Genomic DNA, 27,927 nt, shown 5'->3' with positions numbered 1-27,927 from the left:
ATCCAGGTGGCTGCCTCAGGCTGCAGGGCTGTGTTTGTAGGACAGACCCAGAGCCCCTGCCCTCTGGTAGGTATTCCCCCAGGATCAGTGTGCTGCAGTGCCATTTGTGTAAAGAATTCCTTGTCATTTCCCCTGTTGACTCTTCTACTTCCGCAACTCCTGCCCTTCCCATTCCCTGGCAGCTGCTCCAGAGAGAGCACATGGGTTTTGACAACTGATTACTCAAACCCTCAGTTGGAGATAAACATCCTTTTGAAAGGGAAGGCAACTAGGAATGAAAGAGGGGTAGAATCTGAACTTAAGGGACAAACAGAATTATGTTTTAAACTTATTAGTCTTGTATTTTATATGTAGAAGTGTCAGATGTTAAAAAGTAAAAGCCATGGAAAAGCTATTGACACAACAGCAGGGCTACATTTTTTGTCCCCTTGTTTTGTGTTTAGTGGCTGGTGGGATGCTGTGAAGCTCAACTAATATGGTTGTTTTTTCTGTCACGGGGGCAGGTTCTTCAGTGCACATGGATCAGCCTTGCTGCCAAGCTCTCTATGACTTTGAGCCAGAAAATGAAGGCGAGCTTGGGTTTAAGGAAGGGGACATCATAACTTTGACCAATCAGATTGATGAGAATTGGTATGAGGGGATGTTAAATGGAGAGTCTGGCTTCTTCCCCATTAATTATGTTGAAGTGATAGTTCCCTTGCCTCAGTGATTGTGTCATTCGAGCTGTGAACATGATTTCATGACTGAAATGGATTCACAAATGTTCTGTCAGTGTGGCATTCTGTGAAAGCCTTGCTATTTGACTGACTTACTGACTTTTGTATGCGTCTTTTTAAAATGTATTTATTTTATATTCAAAAAATTTCACCTTCCCTGATTTGTCAGCCTGCAAAAAAACCCATACCCAGTTTTTTTGCTTTGTGCCTTGAAGATCACTGTATGAAGTGTTTACTGGTAGCTCACTGTTGCTCCAAAAATGCATTTCCTTGCTCTTACTGTATGTGGATTTTTTTTATCTTTGGCTGCAATGATTTTACTATTGAAAACCATTTTTAAAAATACTGTTAGTGAAGCTAACTGTAACCAGTTCCTAAGTTACTGATGTCACTGAGCTCTTCTCATCTATCACACTGTAATTTATTGTGAAAAAGTTAATACATCTTTTGCATTGTATGTTGACAAAAGGCAAAGTGGTTGTTGTCAATATTAAGATGATGTTGTACTAAGTACAAATTCTCAGCATTGAAAATTCCTATAATTTACTGACCAAACTGAATAAATATTTCTGTGGGATAAGAACAGTGGTTGCTGATTCTGTACTGATGGCTCTGCCACTTGTTTGAGTGGGAAGCCACTTTTGCTGAATATATCAGCTTTCAGTGACAAAAACAATGACACAAAAAAAAAGCATGAATAAAGAAAGTAGTAGTTTTATGACATCTCTGCACTGGAATTTTAATAATCTTGCTACCTCTGTATTGATTGTTTAGCATTTACATCTGTTAACATTTTTTCTATCAGAAAGAAAAGAGACAAATGCCTTGGAACTAAGTACAAACTGCTTCTTGTTCCATAGGGTTTGTATAGAACTCCAGTGAGAGAAATGGGTGAGTAGCACTGGTGCCTACTACAAACAAAAGAAAAGTCAATAGACTTCTATTTTTTTATATTTAGTTGGAAAGGAGAAGAAAGAGAAGACTAGGGCGTGATGGAAAGACATGATAACTAAAAATATACACTAAAAAGCTTTAAAATTAAGGAAAAATTCTGGCATCTTAAGTACTTATACAAATGAAGATAGAATAACTTTGGTTTTCGGTTTACCTGCTCCTGCTTTGCTTAGTAATGGAGTAGTGACCAAACAAAGTGAGCAGCCCTGGAGGAACATGTAGTCTTTTGGCAATTGCTCTCCATAGAAGACAAATTGATTAGAAGAGAGCTGACAGTAGGCAAGCTGTCTACTGAAGATTCCTCTTAAGGTCATAGCAATGCAGCTCTAGTTGAAATAAGTGATAAATATAAGCAGTAGGGGAGAGTATTTCTGAAGGTTTCTTCATTCTGTGGTCCCTAAACTCACCCATTTTATTACTTCAAAGTCTTTTGAACCACTCAACCAAAGTCACTGGACAGACCTTTATTTTTTAATCTGCAAATATTTAAATCCAAGAGTGCTTTTATATACATGAAAAATACCTTTAATAGTTAAAAAAGTTTTAAGTTTCAAGATAAATACAGCAAAGTTAGAGCAGCAGCTACTTCTATTGTTTGAGGTGGAACAAGAATTTGGATCTGCTACAATCTCAGTATTGAACCAGCATCTATGCTTGATGTCTCAAAATTAGGAGTTTTAAATAAGGTAAGAGTTTAAGCTAGCATAAGGAAAGCCTGCATCCTTAACACCTGCATCCTAACACAAAGCAGGTATTGAATTTGGAACTGAACACTTTGGCAAGCTTAAAGACAATCAAAACACTATTCCAGCATTGAGAGAAAGCTGCAGGCTCAGCTACTCCCCTCCCCTGCTGCTCTTAGGTGGAAGTTTGCTTCATGTGGCTCAAAGCCCTTCCTTTCCCCCAGGGGCTGCAGGGGAGCAGTTTGGTGGGGAGACACTGACTGCAGTGCCCCCGAGGCTGACTGCTCCCCTCTGAGGTACAGGGCAGGCTTTCCATGGAGCACAGAGCTACCAGAGGGACAGCAAATGGCACACTGGCCCATCAACAGGATTCCCCCAACTGTCCTGTTAGACTTACACACAGCTGCAGCCTGCATGGAGATTTAGCACATAAGGACTCCAAGAGCAGCTATTTTGATGCATTTCACTACAGTTGGTGCTTTCTAGTTTTGATTTTCGATTTAGCATATTTTTCTTTCTAGCCCCTTAGAAAGCTGTCTTTGGGACCATTCACAGTACCAGCAGCACTAGTCACAGTATCTGCTCTGTCAGAACAAGATGCTTTTATTCACATTTACAGGATACATTTGTCCAAGTTAAGGCTGGCACAGCTCTGCTGTGATACACTGTATCTAGGAATATACAATACTGAAACTGGGGGATTTTCAGGTGCTACAATATAGAAACAGTACATTTAATAAGAGACAGGAATAGTTTTTGCAACTTGCTTTTCATTTTAAAGTGTTTCACTCTAGGAAGTGATCTAGACCAGTTTAATGTATTTCTGCATCAGGATCTGAGCAGGAAACATTTCAGACGCTCATCACTCTTCCAGATTGTGCTTTACTTCAGACTTGCTCAAGGTGCAAGGGTGTGATTGGTCCCATGTTTCCCACTCAGATTTAAAAGAAATTACTTTTGGAGGAACACCATAACAGAAGACTGAAAAAGCTGAGGCAGCTTCATGTTCATTGTCAAGTACTTAACATCCTTCTAGGGCACATGTTTAGAAACTTTGTAAACTGTGCACCCTCCTCTGTTACAGCAGGTCATGGAAAACAGATCCTTGTATAAAAGTAACTTCACATGGAGCTTGTATTCTACTGCTCTTTGTACCAGTGAATCCAAGGCCACAGTCCAGTATCAGAAGGCAGGAAATTCCATCATGTCATGGACAGAGCTTCTTACAAAGACATCAGATGGGATATGTGAATTCCAAGTTCCAGATATTACAGAAGATATCAAAACACAACAATCTATGTCACCTGGGACTGAGAGGTGTTTTCAGATGATTGTCCACATTACATGACAGAACAGCTGGGATCTTCATTTTCCTGCAGAGAGAAAACATGAAAATGTTAGGCTAATTAGCATGTGTACAAACTGAGTATTTCTTGCTGGTTACCTACTTGTTCCTCATGTAAGCAGCTAGGGTTTTTAGCACTTTGTAGATTTAGTTACTTATTAATAAAGCAGAGCCAATTTTCAAGAGAGGCAGTACAACATGAACTGTATTACACAAGTCTTAAAGAATTTGAATCCATGCAATACATGAGCCTGTGCTTCTTTAATGAAAAGCCATCAAACTACTCATCACTGCCTCAGTTCCCAAGCATCAGAACTTAAGTGGCATGCAGATACATGTTGCCCTTGTTAGGATAGTTAAAGCAGAAACAAAAAAGCATGGAAACCCTGCCTGCCTTTAAAACACAGCATGCATTCTTCTCATTTTACTGCATGCAACAGGTTAACTTCTGTTTACTAAGCAGCCATTTCAGTACTACCAATGCAGCAGAAGCATAGAGGTACTAATGTCAAAAGTTTGATAGGATTTCAGCAAACAGGAATGACATTAAAATTTGATTGGAAATATTAGAATTGATTCTTACCATAAATGGCACACAACTGTACTGTAAAGTTGCTGATAAAACAGATTAGAAGTGTAAGGAAAAAAGTTACTTTTGCTTTCCATCATTGATTACCAAACAAACCATTATCAGTGAACTAAAAAAAAAAGTCTTTTAAAATAAAAGGAAGTCACCATTGAGGAGAGGCCCTACTCTGAATCTGAAAAGAAACTTGTATCACTAAGAGCCCAAAGGGCAGAACAGCATTACAGACCTTCTCAATAGCCTATTTAACAGAGTCTCACCGTCCTTCAGTGTAAGACTGAAAAATACTTCAAGAATGTGCATGCAAGTCAGGAGACTGATAAACATCCTTTAAGCCACATGGTATTGTAGTAACATAGTTACCCAGATTTTCTGTTTGAAAGGCCAAAAAAAAAAAAAAAAAAAAAGAGAAGCAGGAGGCAATAACTGCCTGTTTAGGTATATTTTATTCAAAAAAGACAGTACTAAGGTACTTTTAAAGTTAGTTTTCAGACAGATACATTATGAAGATATCTAGGAAAGGGTGGTGGGAGCTTTTAACACCTAGTGCAGTAAGATGCAACTGCTCTTTGTAACTGTGTAGGATCAGTTTTAGGAAGAGCTGTGGTAACTGAACATGTGTTAGCAGGAAGGAGAGAGTTTTTAGTTAGGCATCCCCTTGCTCTCAGGCTTTGGAGTTTGTACCAGCAAAGGGGACAGTGCTATTTCAGGTCAAGACACAAACCAACTTGACTCAACTACAGTCTACAATTCTTTGGTTATTACCAACTTAAAGCCCTCATATTAGTTGGTTTAGACCATTTCAGCAATTAATGATAGCTGACTACTAGTATATCAAAGTACAGTAGGAACATCCAATATGCATCAGTTCAGACTTGTATTATGGTCAGTCAAAAACCATTTGAAGGGGTTGCAGAGTCTTGCACAGGATATTACAACATACAAGTGTGTGGCCAAAAGTTTGTAAGCATATTGACCTTAAATTAACACTGAAGTAATCTTAAAAGCAAGCCAGGGAAACTGGAGCATCAAAAAAGTCACTTCATCCCACAGGAATAGTGTTTGCATTTTGTTATTGGGATAACAGCTTTTAAGTTAACTCAGTCAGACGTTTAGATGAAAAGGACATTAAAGGTTGTACTTTTCAGTGTGTCAGTAATAAGACATCAAATCATTAATGCTACTGTTTGATCATACTCAGAGAATAAGCAAAACTTCAGTTGCATTTCTGATGCAAAGCCATGCAAGCTACATCCTACATGGGACAAGAGACTGCAGCACTACTGATGAAGCAAGTTTTCTATGAGGTGACAAGCGTGATTCTCACCATCTCACCTGCTTAAGGATGCTCAGAGGAACCACTATCATGAAACCAAACAACATTTCTTTTTTCTTCTTCTTTTGGTCTGACATCAAGAAAAACATTAAGAGTTGCGGGATATGAATAGTACTTGAAGTAGTATTTTCATTTAGCAAGGAAAAGAAATGGCCATTGAATGACTCTGCTTGCTGATAGCATATATTTAAACCTCAGGCAGCTTACCTGAGATGCAAACTCTGCTTCACTTCCAGTTATTTCTTCATAATCATCATCTTGCTCACCACCTTCTCCTCTGGGTACAAGCATTATCTTCCTCTCTGCAAGTTCCTAGAATACAATTGAATTGCCACCAAGACTCCTCAGGAATTAAGCACAAACAAGTTTGCATTAGGACAGTAGAAGCTTTTCATTATTTCACTTACCTCACCATCATCTGTGATAAGTGTAACACCAATATTATCCGCAGTTCCCCAAGACTTCTGAGACTTCCAGACCAGATCACTAGGACCTGGGCTTACACCAGCAGCTGCACCCCAGATCTGCAAGAGATTTAGAGTGAGCTTCTGAAGAATCTTTTCTGTAGCGAGATTAGGATTAAAGTCCAACATATATAATTATAAATTATTTTAACACCAAAGATGTCCAGTAGCAGAAACTGAACCATTGTAATCCTTGCAAAGTTAGTTCATTTCAGGACTATCAAGAGTGGTAGTTAAGTTTTTAATAGCTGAAGACTAAAACAGTGCAGAAAAAGCTGTTAACAGGTTCTACCCCATATAGAGGTAGCCCTGCTTGCCCATGCAGAGCACTGGAGTCACAGAGCCAAGCCACAGTCACAGACATGCTCAGGGCAGCAACTTGTGAGTATAAGAGGCTCTCACCTGGGGTCACTCAGATCTATTGAACAAGCTCCTCCACAGTTTGGAGTAGCAAATGTAGAGTTCAGCTCTCTGATCACTATCTACGTGTATTTAGAGTACGATTTTAGAGCTAATATTTAGCTTAGTACTAACTGAGCTGGAGCAGCAGATTTTAGCAGGAGTGTGAGTCTCTGCACAATTTTCAATCAAGTCACAGAAATATGGGAAACCCTAAGAAAAAACTAGAATACAATGATTCTGATTCCAGTTAGAGCCATCTCCAGTCTGGGATGATTCAAGTTCAGTACAAGCTTTAAAGGAAATTTTATTAGGATTTCAAATCAAGTTGCTGCAAGGATTTTTCCCATATCCATCTCCACATAAACTAAGAACCTTAGTTCTTGAGACACTTGCAGTATCTGTCTAGTTTTCCATATTAAAGGAATCTCTACTGATACCTAACATAAGAACAGAGTTCTGAGGAAGTTTTATAAACCCAATACCTACAGTAACTACTTGGCCTGCCTGAAGAGTGAACAGTGAAGGAAACTTGTAAGTAACATCTGCCACAGCTCCGATACGTCGTCTCAACACCCAGCCATGTAGAGGTTGATCCTGTGGGACAAGAAATTTTTCTCAGCATTACAGATTAATTGGTCAGATAAACCCTCTGCATGGATTAGATATTAGCTCTATTCAATCTTGCAGCTGTTTTAAGTATTTTTGACTAATAAGATGCTGTCTTTATCCAATTGACTAAAGAACCCTATTTAGTTCACCAAGGATAAGTAGTACTTCTGATAGTGCTAGCCTGAATCTGATGACAAACAGCTGAAGGTTTTAGATTCCGGCATAAAAGAACCCCCTGCACCTCCACCCAAAAACACCTCCACCCAAAAACACCTCCCAGACAGCCCTGGAGACAGAACACCTGCAGTACCAAAAGGTCAGGCTCTAGTCTGTCACTAAGCTAAAGCAATCCCCAAGCAGTCATACTTCACAATGCAGACTTGCAAATGAAAGTACCTCATCAGAGTGGTTTTTAAGCCTGACAAATCTCCCATCTGCATCGATCTCTTCAATAGATATGTTTCCAGTAGCTGAAACATGCTGAATAGTCTTAAATGCAGCACTATGTTCCCTCTTTTTGGCTTCTTTGAGTTTCCTTTTCTTCCCATGCAGGAACCGTCGCCCCTGACTTGTTCCTTGAGTTGCTGTGCTGTGGGAAGATGTACTGGGTGACAGCTTTAGCCTAGAAGAGAGGCAGATAACATTCACCTGAATACCTGCTGTGCTTTGTTTCTTCTCACTCCTACCTTTCCACTACATCCAAGCCTAACAGCTTCCTATATCCAAGCTTTCCATGGGGTCTTGAAAGCAAAATTTTATTTTTATTGGCAAGAGTAGCTGAGTGTTAAGTTCGGAAGACAGCCCCAGCCTGAGTTCAGAGCAAGCTTATACTGATAAGATTCACAACTGCACTATTCCTTTAAATTGTCCTTGACAGACACAATCCTCACTGAAAGTCACTTTAAGTTTTTGACCCTTCTCAGCATGTATTCAAAGTTCATTTTCTCACCAGGCATACAAGATACCATGTCTGCATAGACAGGAGTTGATCTAAGTTCCCAGTTCCAGTCGTGGAACTTGAGTGCTCTTCAATGTATCTCCAAGATGTAGCACCAAACTTAGAGAGTTGAGGAATGTTTAATGGACCTTTGAATTTTATCAGCTGGCTTTATGAAGTTACTTCATCTTACTATACCATGTGGTAGATGTGGGATATAAATACCATTTACAGAAGATGATGCTTCAGTAACTGAATTACTGCACTAGGGATGTGCTTAATGTTTATGTCTCATCTCCTCCACGTTCTGCAGGATAAACAGTTAGTGTGGAGGTCTTGGATGAAGCAAATTCTCATAATGAAGATCTTGTCATTGCCTACCTCTGTTCTTCTCCTTCCAGCATCTTTCTGTATGCATTTATTTCCAAATCTAGAGCCAGTTTCACATCTAAGAGATGCTCGTACTCTTCCAGCTGTTCTTGTGCCTTCTTCTGAGCTTGTGCCATTTCTTCCTCCTTTTCAGTCATACGCCTTCGATGGAGATCACGATCATAATCCAGCAAGTTCTGTAGCTCCTTTATTCTGCTCTCCAGAGCAACATTCTAAAATTAAGGGGATGGTGGGGGAAAAAAAAAAAAATAGAAAAAAAACCCAAACAGTCCAACCATAAGTGAAGAGGCCAATATTTTGAATTGAGGGTAAATAAAATAATTAAAGAGGTTATAAAGACAGCACCTGGCTTTGATATTGATTAACTTGAGATAGCAGAATATCAGCTCTCTTCTGTGTTTCCATCAGCTCCTGCCGAGCAGCGTTGACAAACTCACTATTTCTTGCTGCAGTTAGCTGGGCATTCTCCATCTGTGGAGAAGTTGCATATTACCATGTATTTTAAATAAAGAAGGAAAACCAAATAATTGTCACCTGTTACACCTGGAAATAGTTATGTTTTACTGAAACATGCAGATACCAATAAAGTCCAGATCAGAAAGTTTTGTATTGCTGCCCAGGAAGATTTACACAAGTTTGACATTTATGTCAGAAAAAGTCAGCAATAATCAAGAAGTGAAAATTGCCTGAATAGGATATTTCAGTTAGTGATGCATGAGGACTTTGTATAGAAAGTAAATTGATTCTCCAGAAGACCAATGGAGAATATGTTTAGAAGCTGCTTGTCAAAGTGTAGGGCTGCAGGGTATTGGGTGTACAAATAAATTTATTAGCACTCTTCTCCAAAAGGTATATTATTAAAGAGTTCCTGCATCATTATAAGCAGCATTGAATTGCTCTACAAATAGCTCCATCTTAAGATGTCCCAAGAAAGGACAAAATGCTCCCACAAGAGGCACTTAGAGAATTTCCAGTGGAAACATAAACACAAGCATCCAAAGGAATTCCCTGAGATGGCATACAAGTTGATGTGTAGGAAAAGTTAGGTTTTATTCAAGACTGAAATTGCTTAATACAAACATAACACACCTTGGTCCTGAATCTGTCAGATGTCTGAAATATGATCAACTTTTCCTAATCACTCCCCATATTTATGCTTGAACCAGTTTTGTTTGGGATCAAATGTTTGCAGAAATCCTACTGTCAAATTTGACACTGCTTTGGAATTCCCTAACAACTTATGCCAAGAAGCTCTGCAGTGAATGCAAGGGCTCCATCAGTCAGCTGTCTGTGCCCATGTGACCTTAATTATGTCAAGGTGCAGAGAACTTCAGCTTTCTTTTTCTGTCATCTATTACAAACTCACCTTTGCACTGAATGTTCGCTCCATCTCCTCTTTGTATTCTTGAATTTGTTCTTCATGTTGTTTTCTGAGCCCCTGCAGAGCATCCGAGAGCTTACTCTCAAATTCTCTTTGACGGCCAGACTCTACTTCTGCTATCCTGCCCTCATGGATTCTTTTTGTCTCCTTTAGCTCCTAGGAGAAGAAGAAATTTGTTAGAGAATAAACAAATCAATGCAATTTGCAACTGGATATAGTGTACCAGCTTCACAAGTCCTTCACTATTGAAGCAGATTTATCATTGAGAACACAATAATTCATGTTTAGGCCTATTTTATTCATCTGTTAAATCTGGCACATCCACCTTGCTGTGTCACTATTGTTTTTCCACTTCACATTGCTTAAACTAAAAAACGTGGTAAACATTTAATTAGTAAGAGTAATTCTTGGAACTAGATAGATTCTGGTTGTTTGTTTTGTTGTTTTTTTTAACCTTAGAACACATACATATACACTTCAGTTTCTTTCAGCACTGTTACTTCACCTAGTCTTGTTTTATTCAAAAGGCAATAGCAGTTGGTTAGAGAAATTAGAATTCTCTATCACTTGAACCACACACTTTGTGATTCCTACCAGTGAGAAGGAAGCTGGTTTACAGTCATATGTAAACTATTCATTTAGTTGTGTGTACTGACTTCTCTCACAAAGGTTACCAGACACCTGTGAGAAGTGTTAAGGAAGTTGGGAACAAGTTGCTTAAAGGAGATTTAACTTCTTCAGTTACTTTAGGCTTCAAGTAAACATCTGGAATCATTTAACAGTAACTAATATATGCACTTTCACTTACACAAAGTGACATATTGGGATTTCAGTTATCTTTAGAAGAGCAGCCTAAGAAAATTCTCATATTCCAGATACCTATTTGTCATATCATAATTAACACCAGGTTGTGTACTTTCTTGAGCCTTCCTGGTTAGGTGGATTTTATTAGCTGATGGGCTGCCATAGGTTGCTAGTTACCTTTTTAGGGATAAAAGCAATGTTAAGATGGGCTTTAAGTGCATCCAGGGATCATGGACACCTAAAAAGATTTCTTTTTAATAAGCTAAAACATACATCTTCATGAAGGCGCTTCTGGAACGTCATTTCTTCCTGCAAAGTTTTCATATGATTTTCTAGGTCCACCCTCCTCAACATTTCACTGTGGAGATGCTTTTTAGTATCATCCAATGACATATTCAGCTAGAAAAGACAGACAAGAGGGTCATCAAAATTAAGAGGTATTTTTTCAAATTAAAGCAGCCAATTTGTTACAGGTCATACAACATCATTCCCACAGCAATCAAAACACACTGTTTGTGTGAAGGGGATTACTCTGTAAGTTCTTATTTCAGTGGGAATATCAGCAACAGATAGAATCTCATTTAATTGTTATGTAGACCAGATTTCCCACAAGGCAAATATAGAACAGCCCTTAATCCCAGCAGCTAAATTTGACTCCTCAAAGTAGACTTCTGATGAATCAATTGTACAATCCATATATATTCCTCCCCTTTAAAACTGTAATTACTCCAAACTTTTTCCTAGATTCTACTATAATTTTTTGACACTTAATGAATAAAATCCTCCATATACTACCTATGTTGACAAACTATTGTACACTTCCAATATTATATACTTCCCTGAGGCATTAGAGAATGCTACAGGGACTACAGCAGTGCATTTTCATCTTGCTTTTAGAACAAGAAACATTACATCCTATGATCATAGAATTAAAGGTACCTACAACAGGTGGAAGTTTTAAGGAACCCACCACCAGTAACATTTGCTTTCAACAAGACTGTGGAAATCCTTCTCTCTACCTATCACTGCCATAGTGAACAGGCTTTCTCTGCTTTTAAATATCACTAACTAATTGAGGAAAAACAAGCAAAAACTGCAGGAGCAAAAGCAAAGTTTAGATTCCAATAGCAAGCCTTACACTGAGTACTTCATCCTTCAATTCCCGGAGCTCGTTCTCCAAAGTCCGGTTCTCGTTCAGGGCTGTTACTAAGTCAGCTTCCTTTGCATTTAGCTGGGCATCGAGGTCTCTCACACGAGCCTGGGCCAGGTTTAAATCACTTTCTTTTTTTGAATTCCTGCAAGGGAGAGTTGTACACTGTTAAGTGCGGCTGGTGATGGAGGGCTTGTTTTCAACGTGTGTGCCTTTAAAGGGCTCTGTGCTTAAACACAGGACAGGTTAGTCAGGCTCACGGTGAGAGCACAAGACAAACCAGACAGGGCCCTCCGACATGCATCATTTGTTACACCACAGAGATTCCTGACCCATTTTCCAGCTCTTTCTGTGCAAAGCCCATGCGGAAGCCAGCTATTTTCCACGGCATTCCCTCCCGGAGCGGGACAAGCCTGCAGGGCCACCCCGCAGCAAGGCGGCCCAGCCCAGCGCAGCCCCGCGGGAGGCGCCTCAGGCACCAGGGGCCCCGAGCGCCGGCTGTGAGGGGAGGGCAGGCCGGGCCGGTAGCACCGCTCCCTCACGAGGCGGAGCCGCTCCTGCTGCCCTGCTGCCACCCCGCGTGTCCTGCCCGCAGTACACAGGCAGCTTTGTCCCCCGCCGGCCACCGGCCAGCCGCCCCGCAGCCCCGCTGGGGCTTTGCCCGCCGCAGCCCCTCAGCCACCGCCGCCAGCGACTCCCTCCCTCCCACCGCGGTGGAGCTCCGGGGTGAGGGCAGCTTTGCTTTCAGAGACATCTCCAGACCGACACCCAGGGACTGCAGCCGCCGGTCCCACCTGCATGGCCAGCACTGCAGCTACCATTGGCACCACAGTGAAGTGCAAGAAGGGCCCACAAGGAGTCAGGGGCCTGATGTCACCTCAGTGATGATTCTCCAGACTGCTCCAACTTTTAAAATCCTTCCCGTTGCCTGCCCACTACCCAGAGTCCCTGCTCAAAACTCGGATTTGAGATTACAAAGAATAAAGGAAGTCCTCCATTTATTTTGGCAGCATCTGTTCTGCCGAGTGGCAAAGTTGCGTTAATTCATACAATGAGTTTTCCAGTGGATAACTGAGACCAGTTGGCAAGAGTCCAAAGTAATTCTGCAGGATTGATCAGTTCTAGAAAGGTTGGACTGCAAGGAAAGATTGGAAAAAACTAAGGGTTGTTTAGTCTAGAGAAGAGAAAAGTGACAAGAGACAGAACAGTTTTTAAATACATGAAGGACTGCTGCATAGAGGTGAGGGAATCTGTTTTCCAGGTCTGTTGTGGAAAAGACAGGAAGCTCCAGGCTTCAATTGCAGGGAGGAATACGTGGGTTAGATATTAGCGAGAGGAAACTAACAGTTCACCACTGAAGCAGAGTGTGGGGAGGGGGGTATTCTGGAATCTCCATCATCTGGAATTTAAAATAAGGATTACACAAAATCTGCTGGAAGGGATGCAGGTATGGCAGATTCCAGCACAGGCCTGGGGCATGTGGCTATATCAGGTGCTTGCTCAAGGCCTTTTCTAGCCTTGCTCTTCAGAGAGGTGATTGTGTTGAGCTAGCAGATGTTATTTACTCTTTACTCAGACTCTAGGAGAAAAGTATCTCTACTAACAGTGGAAAACAAGATAACGTGCTGTAGTTTTAGTATTCACAGGTTTCTTTTCTAGATATTAATTATTCACCTTCCTTTTGGCATCTCTGCTGCTACTACCACTTGTATTAGATATGATATTAAGTATGTCAATAACACTACTTGATATTGACTATCTCATCCTACAATAATAAAAAGTTCCTTCTGCAATCAAAGTACGCAAAACTAAAATTCCCTTAACATCTGTTTTAACAACCCACTTTCCAATGTAAGCATCTGACAGCCAGGCTCAGGTTTCCTGGATTCTTTTCTGAAAAATATTATTTTCAAAGAACCCTGGAGTGAGACATTTCATCTTTAAGAAGAACAATTTAACAAGTCTGACTTTGTCACTGCTTTCTGCACAGGGGTGTAAAGTGGTGTTCTGAACCCCAAACTTGGATTAAAAGGGTAGTAAATGCTCTTGTCAGTTACAGTACTCTGCAACATTCCATATACCAACCATGCCAGAGCTAAGTGTGGCCTACAGACTATCAATTACAAGCAAAAACTTTGAGACACTGCCAATCACATTCCTTGTAAATAAGGACGTCAGATATGCTTGATCTGGAGAATTTGAATAATTTTACCAAAAGATTTAAGGTATGTTTGAAACAGACTCCAGTTTGTCAAGACCAGAGGATGTCTGCTGCACACACAGAATTCATTCTTACAACCTCAGCTGCTACACTGTGTATGGCAGGTTCAGCAGCAAAATGCACATCCACACTCTCTGGTGCAGAAAGTCTTGTCTTTCTCTGCTGTGTTACTGCAGTTGCTTTGACCTTCCTCAGGCTCTGAATTCAACCAATATGCTTATCTACAGCTCCTCCTCCCCAAACATCTTTGGCCTACTTCCAGTCACCATTGTTTAAGCAGTAAGAAAAAAAACAAATGCAGTCAGTTTACTGTTGTCAAAAACTTTGAGTCTCTTAATCAGTGATTAATAACAGCCAATAGTTAATGTTGTTGGGAAATTATCTGGTGGCATTTCATTCTATAAGAGTTAAACAGCCACCAGGTTATTTAAAGGGTGTATATATAAGGACACGATACCCTCAAAGTTTGTTCCAAGTCATCTGAGACATTTGCAGTCAGCCCAGATACAACACACATTAATATTAGGACTTCAGTCTTGTCCTTTCAGAAACCAATATGTACCAGGTATCATTTCCCATGGGCTGTCCATTTAACCACGTCTACGACCTAGTCACTGTAAAGGAAAAAAAGACAAACCAACAGTCTAGAGAATTGCATGCCTGCCAAGTCTAAAACTTTATAAACAAAGCCAGAGTTATACAAACACAATGAGCAGCAGAAAACTCTTAGAACAGGCATTACCCCTCTCCTCACTGTCCACTTAAGTAGCTGGTTAGATTTATGAAACAGATCTGTGAGCCAAAACCCAGCATGACTGAGAGAAGCCCAACAACAATGCAGCTGAAAACAGAAGCTTACAGTAAACACATGTTTTATTCCCAACTAGAACAGCTACTTGAGTCCTACTGAGCCTATGAAGAAGCAGGACTTCCTCCATACAGGCATTAAAAGAAAAAGCTGGTGCCTGTATTCACTCTGATACAGGTTTAGGGTTACAAGTCTGTAACTGATTTAGGTGTACAACGGAGCATTACAGTAACTAGCAGTGCTAGCAGGTAGGCTGTCCATTTTTATAAAGGAAGCTTGTTGGGGTTGGACACCTGTTCACAGAGCTCTTCCTCCTTCAAGAAGATGGTATAGCACTTACATTGCCTTTGTTCCAGGCTTGGTAAGCCTGGACAAAATTATTATTCCAGGCTCAGGATACACAGCTTACAAGAAAGTCAAGCTAAGTCTCAGTCTCAAAAGCCACTAGGAAAACTTCTGTGCAGTACCAACCTGGACCAGGTAAGCCATACTGCTCCCAGAACTATCTTCTCTCTGTATTCGCCTCTGGGCAATGTTTGAGATGAACAGCCCAAAAAAGCTGCACACTGACTCTATACAAACACTCCTTCCACTGCACCATAACTTTCTAGATGCTTTCCAGCATCTTGAGTGTTTGTAAACACAGGTGTGGTGCCAAACCCATAAAGCTATGCATTCACAGCCCAGAAGGGTACCCAGCACCCCACATTCTGCAGGAGCCCCATGCCCATCTCAGGCAGGTGCTGAAGTGACCCCATAGCATCGCAGGTACTCAGCAGTGTCCCCACAGCACACCTCCAGAACAGGCATCCGGACGTCTCCTAACCCAAGACACTCCGAGGCCAGAGGGCAACACCTTGGCGGTTCTCACGCCCGCACGACCCAGACGCGCAACATCAGTGCGCACTCCTCGCACAGCCCACGGGCTCTTGCCAGAAGCATCCCCTCAGCCTGCAGGAGCCCCAAGAGGCGGCTCCCCGGGGTGTCCCCGGGCAGGGAGGCCTGCTCGGGGCCGGAGCACCGACCTGATGTGCAGTTGCCGGTGTTCCTCGCCGATCTTGCCCAGCTCCACCTGCAGCGTGGCCTTCTCGATGGCGATGTCGTCCAGCGACCGGCGGGCGTCGGCCAGCTCCGCCTCGTAGCGGAGCCGCAGGCAGCCCAGCTCCCGGTCGCTGCCCGCCTCCTGCTCGCTCAGCCGCTGCTGCAGCGCCGACTTGTCGGCCTCCAGCGCCTGCACCCGCTCGATGTAGGCGGCCAGGCGGTCATTGAGCTGCTGCAGCTCCTCCTTCTCCTGCAGCCGGCTGAGCCGCGCCGGGCTCAGCGGGGACTCGGCGGCGCGGCTGACGGAGCGGCTCCCGCCGGCCGGCGCCGGGGTTAGCGGTGTGGCCATGGCAGCCTCCGCTCCGAGCCCCGCCGCCGGGACCGCCCCGCGCAGGACACCGAGCGCCCGCCGCCGCCCCGGTATAAATAGCTGCCAGCTGCCGCCGGCCCGCGCCGAGGGTGGGCAGCTTAAAGGGCTCGGGCTGCGCCCCGCAGCCGCCCCGGCCCGGCCGAGCCTTGTAGGAAACACCTTTTCATTTATTTAATTGTTTTTTTGTTTGCTTGTTTTCTGCTTTATCTTTCACACGTGCCTTGCTGCATCTCATCAGTCCAATGGTGCTGCCCGGAGAGGGCGGAGAAGGAGAAACCTACGCAGCGCTGCGTTCTTACAGACCCGTGGAAGGGGTCGGGGCGAAAACAAAATCCCAGCCCTAGGAAGATGCATGACAGCTGCAGTGATGCTCATACTCCAGCATGCTGCTGCGTCAGTGCTCTGCCTGTTGTGTCTGGGGTATTTTTTTGCAGCTGCTTGTTCAGCTGATGAAAACAACCCTTTTTGTTCTACTCTTTGTGGGCGTTTTTAGCTTTCCTGTCAGCCATCCCACTTATACAGTGTTCTGGTTAAAAGCTGATGTTGTGTGAGCAAAAGGAAGAACGGAGGTGGAAAGAGAGCCTGCATGAAGGCAAATGTGTAAAACAGCCTGTAAAGCCTCATGCTAATTACATTTTATAAAACTCAGTGTTTAGTAAGAAGGTTGCTTCAGCACTTCTTTAGTAGTGATGCGAATGGTGATAATTGTCAGTTTTCTCCAGTAACTAATTAATTTACCCTTTTTAACTTATATTTTGAGAGCAGATTCTGTAGGGAACTAATTCAGTATGAGCATAAAGATCTCTGAACATTACTGTAACTCTTAATTATGGTGTTGGTCGTAACAGTTACAAGAATGTCAATTAAGGTCTTAGCTTAAGTTATTTCCTACATAGAAAAATAATCGTGGCATCCTCTTAGAGTTCTTCAAATGTAAAGATAGATTTTATGAATATTGTAGGCATAAATTCAAGCTTCTCTTTATAGGTTAACAGGCAGGTAACATAAGAGAACAACATAGCTAGCCCTAAGGGTAGAGCTGGGGAGTTTAGAATTAAATTATGTATACCTGTGGATACAAAGTTAGAGAGTAGATAAGGATACAGAAGAAGGTATGAATCCTCAAAATTTTTTTCGGAGCATCTTTATGCTGTTGTATAAAACCCCAAAAGGTAGTTTCAAGATTCTAAAGCTACGTGCAGCATGGGAGTGACACAGAGCCAGACTGAGCTCCTCTGGTTCTTGTCCGAGTAACACCACCAGGAAATTCTTTCCTGCAGAGCAGTTCCAGTGTTTTATTTTGATATAATGAGTACTTGTTTGTCCTTCACTGCCAATAGAAAGTTCAATTCAAGAAAAATAAAAAGTATGGTTTAAATCTGAACATGTACCTCTAAGACCAAGATGTGTACATCTGAGGGTTTATTTCAGCTTTGAAACCTCAGTCCTCTACAAAGAACACTGTGATCATATGTCATTGCCATGCTTGATCATTGCATGTTACTGGCCAGCTGTTCAAATACATTGTATGGTTTTGGAACAGATGCAGAACAAAGCAAGAAATCTGCTATTCTAAGAATATTTTCCTTGCCTGCCAAGGCTTTGTAATAGTGCAAACAAAAACAGCTGAAAGAAATAGTTCAAAAAATAGTCCGAGCTAGTTTTATCTTTTGTGTTCTTTACCTACTCTCCCTGAGCGAGAACAGAAGGAGGCAACTTAAAAAGAGCATAATGGAAGTCTGTTGCTGATTCTTTTCTTCATGATATTTTTTCTGACTTCTTTGATAGTCTGTATTGCTTAGACTGCAAATATATCTGAGGAATTCCTGCAGAGATAAGCCTGCGCCATCCTTTCCTATGTTTCCAGTTTAAAGATATTAGGAATATTCCAGGATTAAGAGATATGGAGAGTATCAGGAAAAAATGTGGGAAAAGGTACATATCCCAGACTAAATCACGGTAAAAACTGTTCTACAAATAGTCTTTTTACAGTAAAATATAGATATGGGGCATTCAGACAGTATTAGCAGATATCACAAAGTTGGAATAAGAAAAAATTGTGAATTTTTTCAATTAGCTTAATAAGTCCTTGATCTTGAGTTGGTGAAATTAGGTGAAAAAAAGAATACAGAAATGCAGTAATACAATAAAAAGCAAGCAGGAAAAAAAAATCAAGCAAACTTTTTGTTATCCTTTTCCGTAGATATCTTCTAACTGATTCCAGTCAAGTGTAAGCAATGTGTCCTTGTTGATCCCAGGGCACTCCCAGCCTCGATGACCTTGACCAGCCTCAGCTGAGGCTTCTGCCCACACTGCTGCACAGGGCTGCTGGAGCTCCATTTAAGCTGTGGCCTGGCCCTCAACCCCCCTTTAAGCTTTCTTGTGGTTTTGCTGAGCTGTGGGCTCTGGTGAACCAAGGACTGTTTTTCTGGCTTGGCTTTGGACCTGCTTGGTTTCTGTAACTTTGTCTGGGCTCTCTGCATCGCTGGCTGTCCTCTCTAGACTCCTGTGTATCTTACCTGGGAGCAATGAGACAGGGCCAGAGCTTGTGTGGCTCCTGCCCTGCAGCCTGGCCACCTGACTGGGCTCTCTGTCCATTGGGAAGCAGCTGGACATCACCACTCCTTGGATGACAGTTTGCTAGAGCAGTGATTGCTAAATACTCCAGTAAGGTGAAGTTTCTTGATAATAATATTTCTTTTTAGACTTTTTTTTGTGGCCCATTACAAAATGCTTGAATTCATATTTGCTTGAAATTCTTTTCAAAGGTTAAATGCAGTTGAGGTTCTATATAGTAAGTAGTCAGGCTTGACTATTGTGACAGTATGGTACTGACAAATATAGGCATAGATACAGAATCAGCATTAAGAATGGAAATTTTTGTAGCATTTTACTGTTTTTCTCTGGCTGTTAGTCTGCTTTGTAAGTCATGAGGGTTTCTTCCTAGATACCCATTAGAAACAAATCAAGGTATCACTGGACAGCCTTTATAATGCTTTAAGGAGCCACTGCATATAGCAGTGACACTGTTTCAAATGATATTACTCTGAAGCATTGGAATGTATCAATAAATACCCACCTAAGCAGTCTGTTTACAGACAGCTGTTAGTGACTCGCACATGACCAGAGCTAATGAAGACAAATTGAGTTCTGTTGGCCTGATAATGATTTCCACAGCACTAGAGCAGGTATGGGGGCTCCATGAGAGAATTAGAGATCAACCACCAGAAAGGTTAAAGGGCACTTTCTGTTTCTGTGTTATTGGTGGTAGAACACAGAGATGGGAAAAGCCTTTACAGAACACATCACTGCATGAGTGATCCTCCTCTGCAGGACTCCAGCCTGTGCCTCTACCTGCCTGGTTAAATTAAGCAGTACAAGTCAGTTGATTTACAGTGGCTTTTGCCTGCTTTGGAACAACAGCCTTCTATAAGTTGATAGTACGGGAAAAATTAATTTATTTGTCACCTTACCAGATGCAAAAGTAAACAACAGATTTTGTTTGGTGGAATATGAAATGTTGAAAATACACCTGATAATAGCATTTTATAGGTGACACTGGGCAAGTTTCTTGCTTAGGCTGTCCTGGTTTCCAGCTGCCAGTGACCAAATTCTGCTCATGGCTACAAGCACAGAAGCTGTTGCTATGGATAGTCTATTAGAACTGCTGTGCCCAGCCCCTGGCTCACTGTGTGAACGTGCACGGTGAAGCATGCATTCATCTTCTCTTTTCATAACCTCATTGTGTGTGTCACTAGTATTCATCCCAATGAGGTATCATGCATTTCTTCCAACCTTTTTTTTTTAATTCCTTCTCCCTGTTTGCTGCTTATGTTCTCTTCCATTTCCACACTGGTGTGCATCTTGGTGGATGCTCATGTAGTGACATTCACTAGTCATCTTGTGAGACACAGGCCACCTACCTCGCTCTTGCTCTTCCCCAATGAGCCATTACAGCGAGGGCAGGTCCTGCTGACCTTTGTCTGTTGCTCATGACTTGCAATGTAATTGATTTCCTCAGAGCCCCTGTTTGTTCACCAAATGTTGCCTCTTCCACATAGCACTCAATAACATTTTTTTTTTTTTAGCAAATGCAGAAGTGAGGGCCATCCCAGAATGAGGAAAACAGGCTATCATCACTGTTGCATGAGAAGAAAATGGCAGAGAAGTTCAGAAATTCAACATGCCATACCCATGACCCACCAGTGGGGTTGTGTTACTTTGCAAGCTAGAAAGAATATCTGTTAACACATAGCTATGTGGAGATAAACTGAAACTATTTTACCTCTGCAATGAATTTTTTATTTTGCCTTATCTGCATTTAACCTTTCTCTATACAAATTCCTACATTCTAATTATGCCCCACATAATCACATAAATCCTTTCGAAAATATATTTTGCAAGCCCACCAAATGATCAAGTAAATATATTATAAGTTTATTTCAAAATGTTGATCCTAACATTTTAGTTAAGGCTGTAAACTGTGAACTAGAACAAAAAGCAAGTTTGTGCCATTTGAAGGTGTGTTTGCTTTGCTCCTACTGTATAGAATCATAAATATGCAAATGCACCACAAGTTGTTTTGCTTAAGCACCAAAAGGAATTTGAGAAACAAGAAAGGACAAATATTTTTTCAAATATTTAAAATCGTGACCATTTGAATATACTGCTTTGGTTAATTCTAGAGTCATTTGGATGCAAACTGACAGGAAGTTTGGGTCTATATAAGTATGTTTGGGTCTGTATAAATAGTTTTTCTTTCTGCAAATCTCAAGAATTTTTTTCTACTTACTACATTGATGGAGCTGTTTCCAAAGCCCAGGGCAAGGATCTACATGGAATGCAATGGGTTCCAGAACACCAAGAAATGAAAGACAGGGTGCTGGGGCTGAACTTTGTACCTTTATACTAATAGAGGCTCTACTCTTTATAGGGCATAACATACTTGTGAATGTGACAGTGTGTGATTGCTCTCTGCCCTGGAGAGCTTGTTATTTCAGGGTAAACAAGCACCCTGAGAACATGCAATGCAGGGCCAAAGAACTGATTAGGCTGTGTTAGGGTTCTCATTATTCTAGTTACAGGAAATTTAACATTTTGCTTTCATTAATCAATCAGGTGCAGCTCTATTACTGATAACTTTGAGATATTGAACCAAAATGCAGTTTCTGCATGGGGCCTCTGCAGGATACTTCCAATTTTGCTATACATTAGTCACAATGCTGATTTATGAGCCAAATGCTGTTCTGCACTGTTTCAATGGATTTTAAACTTGTAGTTTAGCCAAACATATTTTCTCTTGAGTAGTAAAGACTTTTGTTGCGATGAAAGAATGGCCTTCAGATCATCAGATTTGCTTAGCTGAACTTGTTTTGGGGGAATAATTATATATAAGTGGAACTGTTGAAGAGGTATGTCTACCTGCATTTCAGGACAAAGCTAAATAGAGAAGTGTGGAGTTTCTCTTTTAAATATGAATGTTTTCTATTAATGCTCAGAGAGTGAAATTTGGGGGTCATAATGTGATTTAACAGAGGTTTTCTGTTTGCCAGAGCAGAGATTTTCTTTTCAGTTTAGCCCTTAGCTATATCTTGCAGAGTCTTTTTTCTCTGCCACTTCTGCCTGCACTGTTGAGTGTAAGTTAAAATTTTCTGTTCCAGTTGAACATAAATCAAGAAATTACAAGATATTTCATGGGTATGTTTGATAGTGAAGACACATGGTCTTATGTCTGTGTAAAACAAAGGATAAAACCATCATATTTCCAACCATCCTCCTCATGGGAGCCCATGCCAGCTCTACAGATGGATGAGATTGCCATTATGTGTTCAATGAAATAATAAGTGCAAATGTCCATATTTCACAATTTTATGAACAATAAGGGCTTTAGAGTTGTCATTTTAATGTAAATTATGCATATTTTAGAGACCAGCAAAAACAAAGCACATGTGGAATAAAAAAACATTGCTAAAAGCAAGAGACAAACGCATCTGAACTGAGTGCTAAAAGCACTACCATAGTTTGTTATTCAAAAATCTTATACTAACTCTGCTGAGCTAATGTGGCGTGAGTGGGACTTAGAAGACTGGTAAAAACTGCTACTAAGGTAATACCTAAAGCACTTGGCACTGGACCAGGGATGTGCAAACATAATAGGCAAAGAACAGAAGTTCCTGCCTTGAAAAATTTATAATCCATACAGACAAGACAGAGTGAGCAGAAGGGAAGTCATATGTTTCCTTAGAAAATGATTTATTTTAAATTTGAATGGTCAATTAGTTTTTACAGAATTGCTGACAAATGTCTGGGGATTAAAATTAGGCAACCAAAACCTCTATGTTTGTGGCCCTTTCAACTTTAGGGTGCATGTTAGGGAGTCTGCTACAGACTTGCAGGTGCTGTGAATTTTGAAGTACTTATTTTCAATCACATCTTGCCTAGACACCTGAGTTTCATTCAGTTTTTTCTTGGCTCAGCAGAAGCAGTTATGGAGACCTCCAACAGCAGTCAAAATTTCAAAGCTTCCAGATTCACTGGGAATCTGGAGAGAAAAGAGTAAAGTGGCAGGAGTGTAGAGTGAGGCTGAGGTGAAGAAATTAAATTGGATAAAGGAGAACACAAATCAGTATTCAATGAGAATGAGATTCATGTAGGAAAATACCCTGTTTCCACATAGGAAAGTGCTGTCCAAACTCCTGTGCAGTTTCTAGTAGTAGGTTAAGGCTATTTTTATGCTTCAAATACTGTTATTTTCTGGGTGCTCATCTTCCTTGCAAAAAGGATGATTTCAGTGTAACAAAACCAGACCATGGATTGTGGGGGAAAATGGGATTAACAACATTTAAGTAATTCCAGCAGCTGGCGCAAGACATGTTGCTAATTGCTACTTTCCAAGGTAGGTACCACAAGGTTCTTGTGTTGTTTACTGTAATGCTGCTTTCTGAAATCTCCCTGGGGGGTTAATGCTTGTGGGTCCTTATTGCCACTTTCTCATGTGCTGTAAAAATTCAGACATAGAATCTCTAACTTGGGACCAGGATCACATGAGGAATTAAGTGTGTGTGTAAACAGCAGCCTCACTTGAGTTGCTAAATCTGATGTGAGCTAATCTAGGCTGCTTTCTAGTACAGAATTTTTCTACACTCAAATTTATTGCAGATGAGCAAATGTTTCTAACACTTGCATATATAATTAAAAGAGATATTCTAAGTAAGCACGATGCCAGCTGTGTACATTCCTAACTAGATGGCAGGTCTTGAGGGTCAGCTTCATCACCATGATTTTGGGACAGGAAAATGTATTTTCTGCATTAGATGATCTAATGATTAAATTCTAGCTTTAAATTCGCCTGTGATCAAATCTGAAGTATATGCTGCCTGCATGGGTATGCCATTTTGGAAGCTAACAATTGCAGGGGTATAACTGAAGTCATAGTGAAAGGACTGTTTAAGTAACTGTGGCAACTGAAATAGATGGAAAGCCAGGATTTCCAGATACACTTTCAGCTGAGCGGCATTAGAAAAATAGAAGATCGGGTCCTTAGCAGCACTCTTGCCTGCTACACAGCCTATTTTTATAATGTACAGACTGGGAAGAAGAACTTGCCTCAGGTGTCAGGGTGTACCCTAGCCAGAGCAGCCTGTGAGTTCCAGGGGCAGGAGGAGGAGCCCGGGCAGCGCAGGTGTCTCTGCTTCCTCCGCGCTGCTCCCGGCCGGCTGTGCTGCTCTCCCTGCCGCTCGGTGCCGCGCTCTGCAGGCTGGTTTCAGCAGAGGGCACTCTGTTCCTAACGAAAGAGGAGGCGCCTTCCCGTGCTGGTGAGAAACCTAAACAGATTGGAAAAGTTTCCAGTGCAACATATTTGAACAAACTCTTCATCGGTTATGTTTAGTTCGCTGGAGCATATTTTTAACTTCAGTGGCAGGGATCAGAGCCCTTTCTCTACGTGCTGCTCTTAGCGGACTCGACGAAAGCTTGGAACATCAGTGGAAGCCGCAGCGCAAAGGTAGAGGATTTTGGCGTTCCTGTTCACCAGCTCGAAGCTCAGAGGGAGAACGAGAGCAAAGCTGTCGTACGAGACGTACTCGCCAGATTTACAGTAGGAAACCTAAAAATATTGTAGAGGGCAGCAAGATTAAAGACCTACTCGGCGTGCGAGCAGATTTGCAGCTGTATTGTGAGAGTTACTTGGAGATGAGACACAGGACGGTTGCGGTTTTGGAAGCTGCTTTGCATCAGATTCGGGGGCTGACTTCACGGTAGCTTTTGCCCCTCGGGGGAAGACGAACCGCTTGGTCCCGGGCTGCCGGGGTCTCGGCCCCCGACATCGGAGCGTCGCCAGTGCCTCCGCAGCCGGGGGGGGACGGGCCCGCTTGGCCGCCCGCCCGCTCTCGCTGGCCCGGGAGGCAGAGGCTGCGCGGGGGGTGCGGAGCGAGCCGCGGCGGCGGAGCGGGAGCCGAGCCGAGCCGAGCCGAGCCGGGCCGAGCCGCGGCCCCGCGCCGCAGGTGGAGGCGCCCGGGCGCCTCCGGCCGGGGCCGGGCTGCGGGGGCGGCCCGCTGCCAGCAGCCTGTAGGACCTTGGCTGAGGCGCGGCGGTGGGCTGGAGCCTGCCGTGAGGGAGGGGCCGCCGCTCGCGGGGCAGGATGCTGCATCCCCGGTGCCGTGACAGGCGAGGCTCTCCCGTGCGCCGGCCGTGCCCGGCCCGCTCCCCGCCGCGCCGCGCCAGGTGGGTGAGCTCGGCTGCCGCCCCGGGCAGGGCAGGGCAGGGCAGCCCCCGGCCCTCTGCCCCGAGCGGGCTCCCTCGGGCAGGGCGGCCGCGGTGCCGGGCGGGGGTCGCTCGGGAGGAGGCTCCGCGAAGGCGCAGCGGCGCCGGTGCTTTCTGCAGCCCCCAGGGAGCCCAGGCACCTCGGAAATACCGCAGCCCACTGGGTTTGGCCAGTTGGGGCTCTCGGCAATGCTTGGCGAGGGGAAAAATAAGTCTTCCTTCTTTTATTGATACTTTTGAATGACGAAAGCATCCAGGCGTGCTAAAGATTTTTGTGAGGGAGGGGAACTTTAAGATGGTTTTGGAGGGAGGGAATAAAACGCTTCTTTCTGTAAGCAATCTTAATTATGTTCACTTGACAGGTGCAAGAACTGTTTGGGTAGATGGTTTTCCTTCGGGATGCCTGACTTTTTAGAAAGGAGTACTTTATTTGAAGGAGAAGTTTGCATTCACTGGAGGGCTTGGCAAGCTAGTGGGGTGGTGGCTGAGGGGAGGGAGGGATGTTTGTGTGTGTTGGGGGTGCATGAAACTTGCACTGTTTTGGGATCACTCTGGTACTGTATAGTCTAAGGTAATAAGGTGCATTGACACAAAGAATTAATAGTATTATTAAATGTTTTGGTGGGTTTTTTTTGGCAATTTTAAATTGACAGCTTCATGTTTGCCTTGTGATGCTACCTAAATTGAGGACTTTTTTTTTTTTCTAACTTTAAGCCCTGATTATTTAGTCTCTGAGCTGTTATGATCAGAGCTTTCAAAGGCAGTGCAAATGACTGCTGAAATCCTGGGACTGGGCTTTCATCTTTGAGTGGGTGAAAGTGCTGGAAAGTACATAAAAAATTCTATGCTCTTTAGATTTTACCTTCCAGAGATCAAGACAGGAGATATTCCCAGTTTGATAAGTCCTCCTAAATTCAGGAGATCATCAAACCTGTTCATTATTGCCAGCTTCCCCAAACCTCTCATCTGATCCCTTTCTGTTCCCTAATTGGAGCTGCCTCACCCTGCAGGCTGTGCTCATGGCATGCGCTGCGCCTGCTGCTGTGGCCAGCACAGCACTCCGGTGTTTGCATTGCGCTGCTTCCAGCCGCCGGCCCAGTTTGCTTTAGTCATTGAAATGCTGGCGGAGCCCACTTGATTTTGTTTGTAACTTGAAACAATTTCTCTCAGCAGAGCCCCAAGGCATGAGGATGGCCAGCCCTAAAGCCACTGGGCTCTCCTGGGAGATCACTTGGCTTGCTTTTGCTCTCTATGCTCATCTACAGGTAGGTAATGAACTTGTTGCTGTTGTCATTCCTGGTCCTGTGTCAGGTGATCTTGCTGCACACTTTGCATTACTGTTTTTCAACAGAAAGCTGCTTTAGGAACTGCACTGTAATTAAAAGGCTCCCAATGAGAAGGTTTTCTTTTCACCAAACCCTCAAAGACATCCATGTGGGAAATGAATATTCTTTCTCTTCCTCAATGTATGCTACCTGACCTTACCAAAGGGGGACCAAAGGGAGATCTTGCCAGATGTTTATTGCCATGGGTCTTTCTAGGCAGCACAGCCTTGCCCCTGGGGGTTTAAGCACCTGATAAATGTTAAGATACTGTAAGTGACTGGGGTTATAGAAATACCTGGGTAGGAACATCTAAAGCATTTGGAAGTCAGAAGGCAGGGAAGGTGGGCCAAAAAGGTCTTTGCTCCAAGTATTCCATGAGTACAGGAACCATGGAGGAAAACCATAGCTGCCATCTGATCTATTGCCTGACACATGAGCCTAATCAGTTCCAAGAAGTGAGTATTTCAAGAAATATGGTGTGCTGGCGTGCCGCAGAGATGTTGTTATAGTATGTCATTCCCTATACTGATAGTTCCCACAGCACAAAATCTTTTAGGGATTCTTCAGTCTTAAATACACATAAATCCAGAAATCCTTAGAAAAGGATGGCTAAATAAACTGATATTTATTTTTTTAATAAATAGGAACCTTTTTTTTAAGCATTGTAGTAGTTTCCAACAAAAAAAGTGAAATCTTTAAATAAAATCAATGTTGTTGTGTACTTTTTGTACTATTGCAATGCTTAAAAATGGATCCTGATGTACTGGGCAATATATAAACATACATCCTGAAGAATTTTGAATTGAAGGACAACAAAGCAGGAAAAAGTAAAATCAAAAACAGTATGAAGAACTGAGGAGACTGTACTAGACAGCTGAGTAAGCTATGATCAATTTAGGGTGGACTTTGTGGTTCAAGGTAGTGGGAATGGGGCTCCAATGTGTCCTCAGTAGCACTGCTGGGTGCTCTGTGTGCTATGAGTTGCTTGGCAGCTGGTGAACCCCTCCTCTCTGTGGATTGGGGGTGCAGCTAACCACTACACTGGTTACTTGAGTAAAGGACTCACCATTAAAGTAAAAATTTACATTTGTATTGATTGTGCACTAAAATGCAGTACATTGAACACATGTCTGAGCAGACAGGGCCACAGTGGGATCTGCTTTTTTGCCTGCATGTTTCTTATGCAAGGACAAAAATGTTACAAGTTTGCTGTGTCTGTTCAGCTTGTGTTTTCATGTGCAAGCAGTTGAGTGATGCTGTAACAACCAGCCCTATAAAGCACTCAGAAAGTAGTTTATGAAGTTCCCTTAATAGTTCTGTTCAAGATGAGAATAGCAGCTCAGAGAAGGGAAATGTCAATTTCATATTTGGGCCTTTTGGTTATGAAGGGACTATTTTTTGCTTTTACAGTATTTTTCTTGTATTTTTTTCTTTCATATTTTTCTTATTGCAGAGCTGGAACCAGTAGTGGCATAGTTTCCTCTTCTCCACTAATGGTTTGGCATAGCTTCACTTGTCTCTTTGTAATAAAAACAACCCAAACACATTGTAGTAATCAATTGGCTATTGTGAGTAGCTTTCTGAACATTTCAATCCAGGTCAAATTTTATGGTCTTGATTGTCCTTTAAAATACTGTAATCTCTT

The 27,927-nt window shown here is 42.4% G+C and overlaps 3 protein-coding genes across 12 annotated transcripts in view; 2 read left to right on the top strand and 1 right to left on the bottom strand.

Annotated features, from left to right (window-relative positions):
* The window catches only part of SH3GL3 (SH3 domain containing GRB2 like 3, endophilin A3), a 59,463-nt gene extending 55,991 nt beyond the window's left edge, over positions 1 to 3,472 (top strand). For all 3 annotated transcript variants that reach the window (XM_085070503.1, XM_085070505.1, XM_085070504.1), the window contains one exon: positions 504 to 3,472. In XM_085070503.1, coding sequence (XP_084926629.1) covers positions 504 to 709 — 206 coding nt within the window. In that variant the 3' untranslated portion in view covers positions 710 to 3,472. The remainder of the gene's footprint in view (positions 1 to 503) is intronic.
* Positions 2,173 to 16,236, bottom strand: LOC146432682 (lamin-B3-like). 5 transcript variants are annotated; one of them, XR_014854292.1, is made up of 13 exons: positions 15,812 to 16,235; positions 11,746 to 11,902; positions 10,881 to 11,006; positions 9,789 to 9,959; positions 8,768 to 8,893; positions 8,414 to 8,634; positions 7,492 to 7,717; positions 6,973 to 7,080; positions 6,028 to 6,144; positions 5,828 to 5,932; positions 5,620 to 5,690; positions 4,282 to 4,313; positions 2,173 to 3,726 (listed from the first exon to the last, which is right to left on the bottom strand). XR_014854292.1 is itself a non-coding variant. In XM_085070500.1 (12 exons), exons 1-12 carry the CDS (start codon positions 16,174 to 16,176, stop codon positions 3,654 to 3,656), a joined length of 1,827 nt encoding a protein of 608 aa, XP_084926626.1. In that variant the 5' UTR covers positions 16,177 to 16,236; the 3' UTR covers positions 2,173 to 3,653. The 5 variants fall into 5 exon arrangements, 4 of the variants coding, with proteins under 4 accessions (XP_084926626.1, XP_084926623.1, XP_084926625.1 ...); XM_085070500.1 differs by lacking the exon at positions 5,620 to 5,690 and having other exon boundaries at positions 15,812 to 16,236; XM_085070497.1 differs by lacking the exon at positions 4,282 to 4,313.
* Positions 16,237 to 22,941: 6,705 nt separating this feature from the next.
* Positions 22,942 to 27,927, top strand: part of ADAMTSL3 (ADAMTS like 3) — a 170,718-nt gene continuing 165,732 nt past the window's right edge. The window contains exons 1-2 of one of the 4 annotated variants that reach the window (XM_085070493.1): positions 22,942 to 24,199; positions 26,131 to 26,222. In XM_085070493.1, coding sequence (XP_084926619.1) covers positions 26,142 to 26,222 — 81 coding nt within the window. In that variant the 5' untranslated portion in view covers positions 22,942 to 24,199; positions 26,131 to 26,141. Of the gene's footprint in view, positions 24,200 to 24,724; positions 24,919 to 26,127; positions 26,223 to 27,927 lie in introns of those variants that run through there. The other 3 variants (XR_014854291.1, XM_085070495.1, XM_085070492.1) reach the window with 3 other exon arrangements.

The sequence above is a fragment of the Lichenostomus cassidix genome, chromosome 10 (assembly GCF_008360975.1).
Source record: "Lichenostomus cassidix isolate B80296 chromosome 10, HeHo_3.0, whole genome shotgun sequence".
Classification (NCBI taxonomy): domain Eukaryota; kingdom Metazoa; phylum Chordata; class Aves; order Passeriformes; family Meliphagidae; genus Lichenostomus; species Lichenostomus cassidix.
Note: the sequence above shows the minus strand (reverse complement) of the source record. Positions and strands in the feature narration are given on the sequence as shown.

What these genes read in the sequence shown, in the direction of transcription:
- LOC146432682 (XM_085070500.1), bottom strand. Translation starts at nt 16,176, where the DNA reads ATGGCCACACCGCTAACCCCGGCGCCGGCCGGCGGGAGCCGCTCCGTC. An exon ending in AGAAGCGCCTTCATGAAGAT is followed by an intron (nt 9,960 to 10,880) that starts GTATGTTTTAGC and finishes TTCTTCTCCTAG; the next exon opens with GAGCTAAAGGAGACAAAAAG. An exon ending in TTAATCAATATCAAAGCCAG is followed by an intron (nt 8,635 to 8,767) that starts GTGCTGTCTTTA and finishes CCTTAATTTTAG; the next exon opens with AATGTTGCTCTGGAGAGCAG.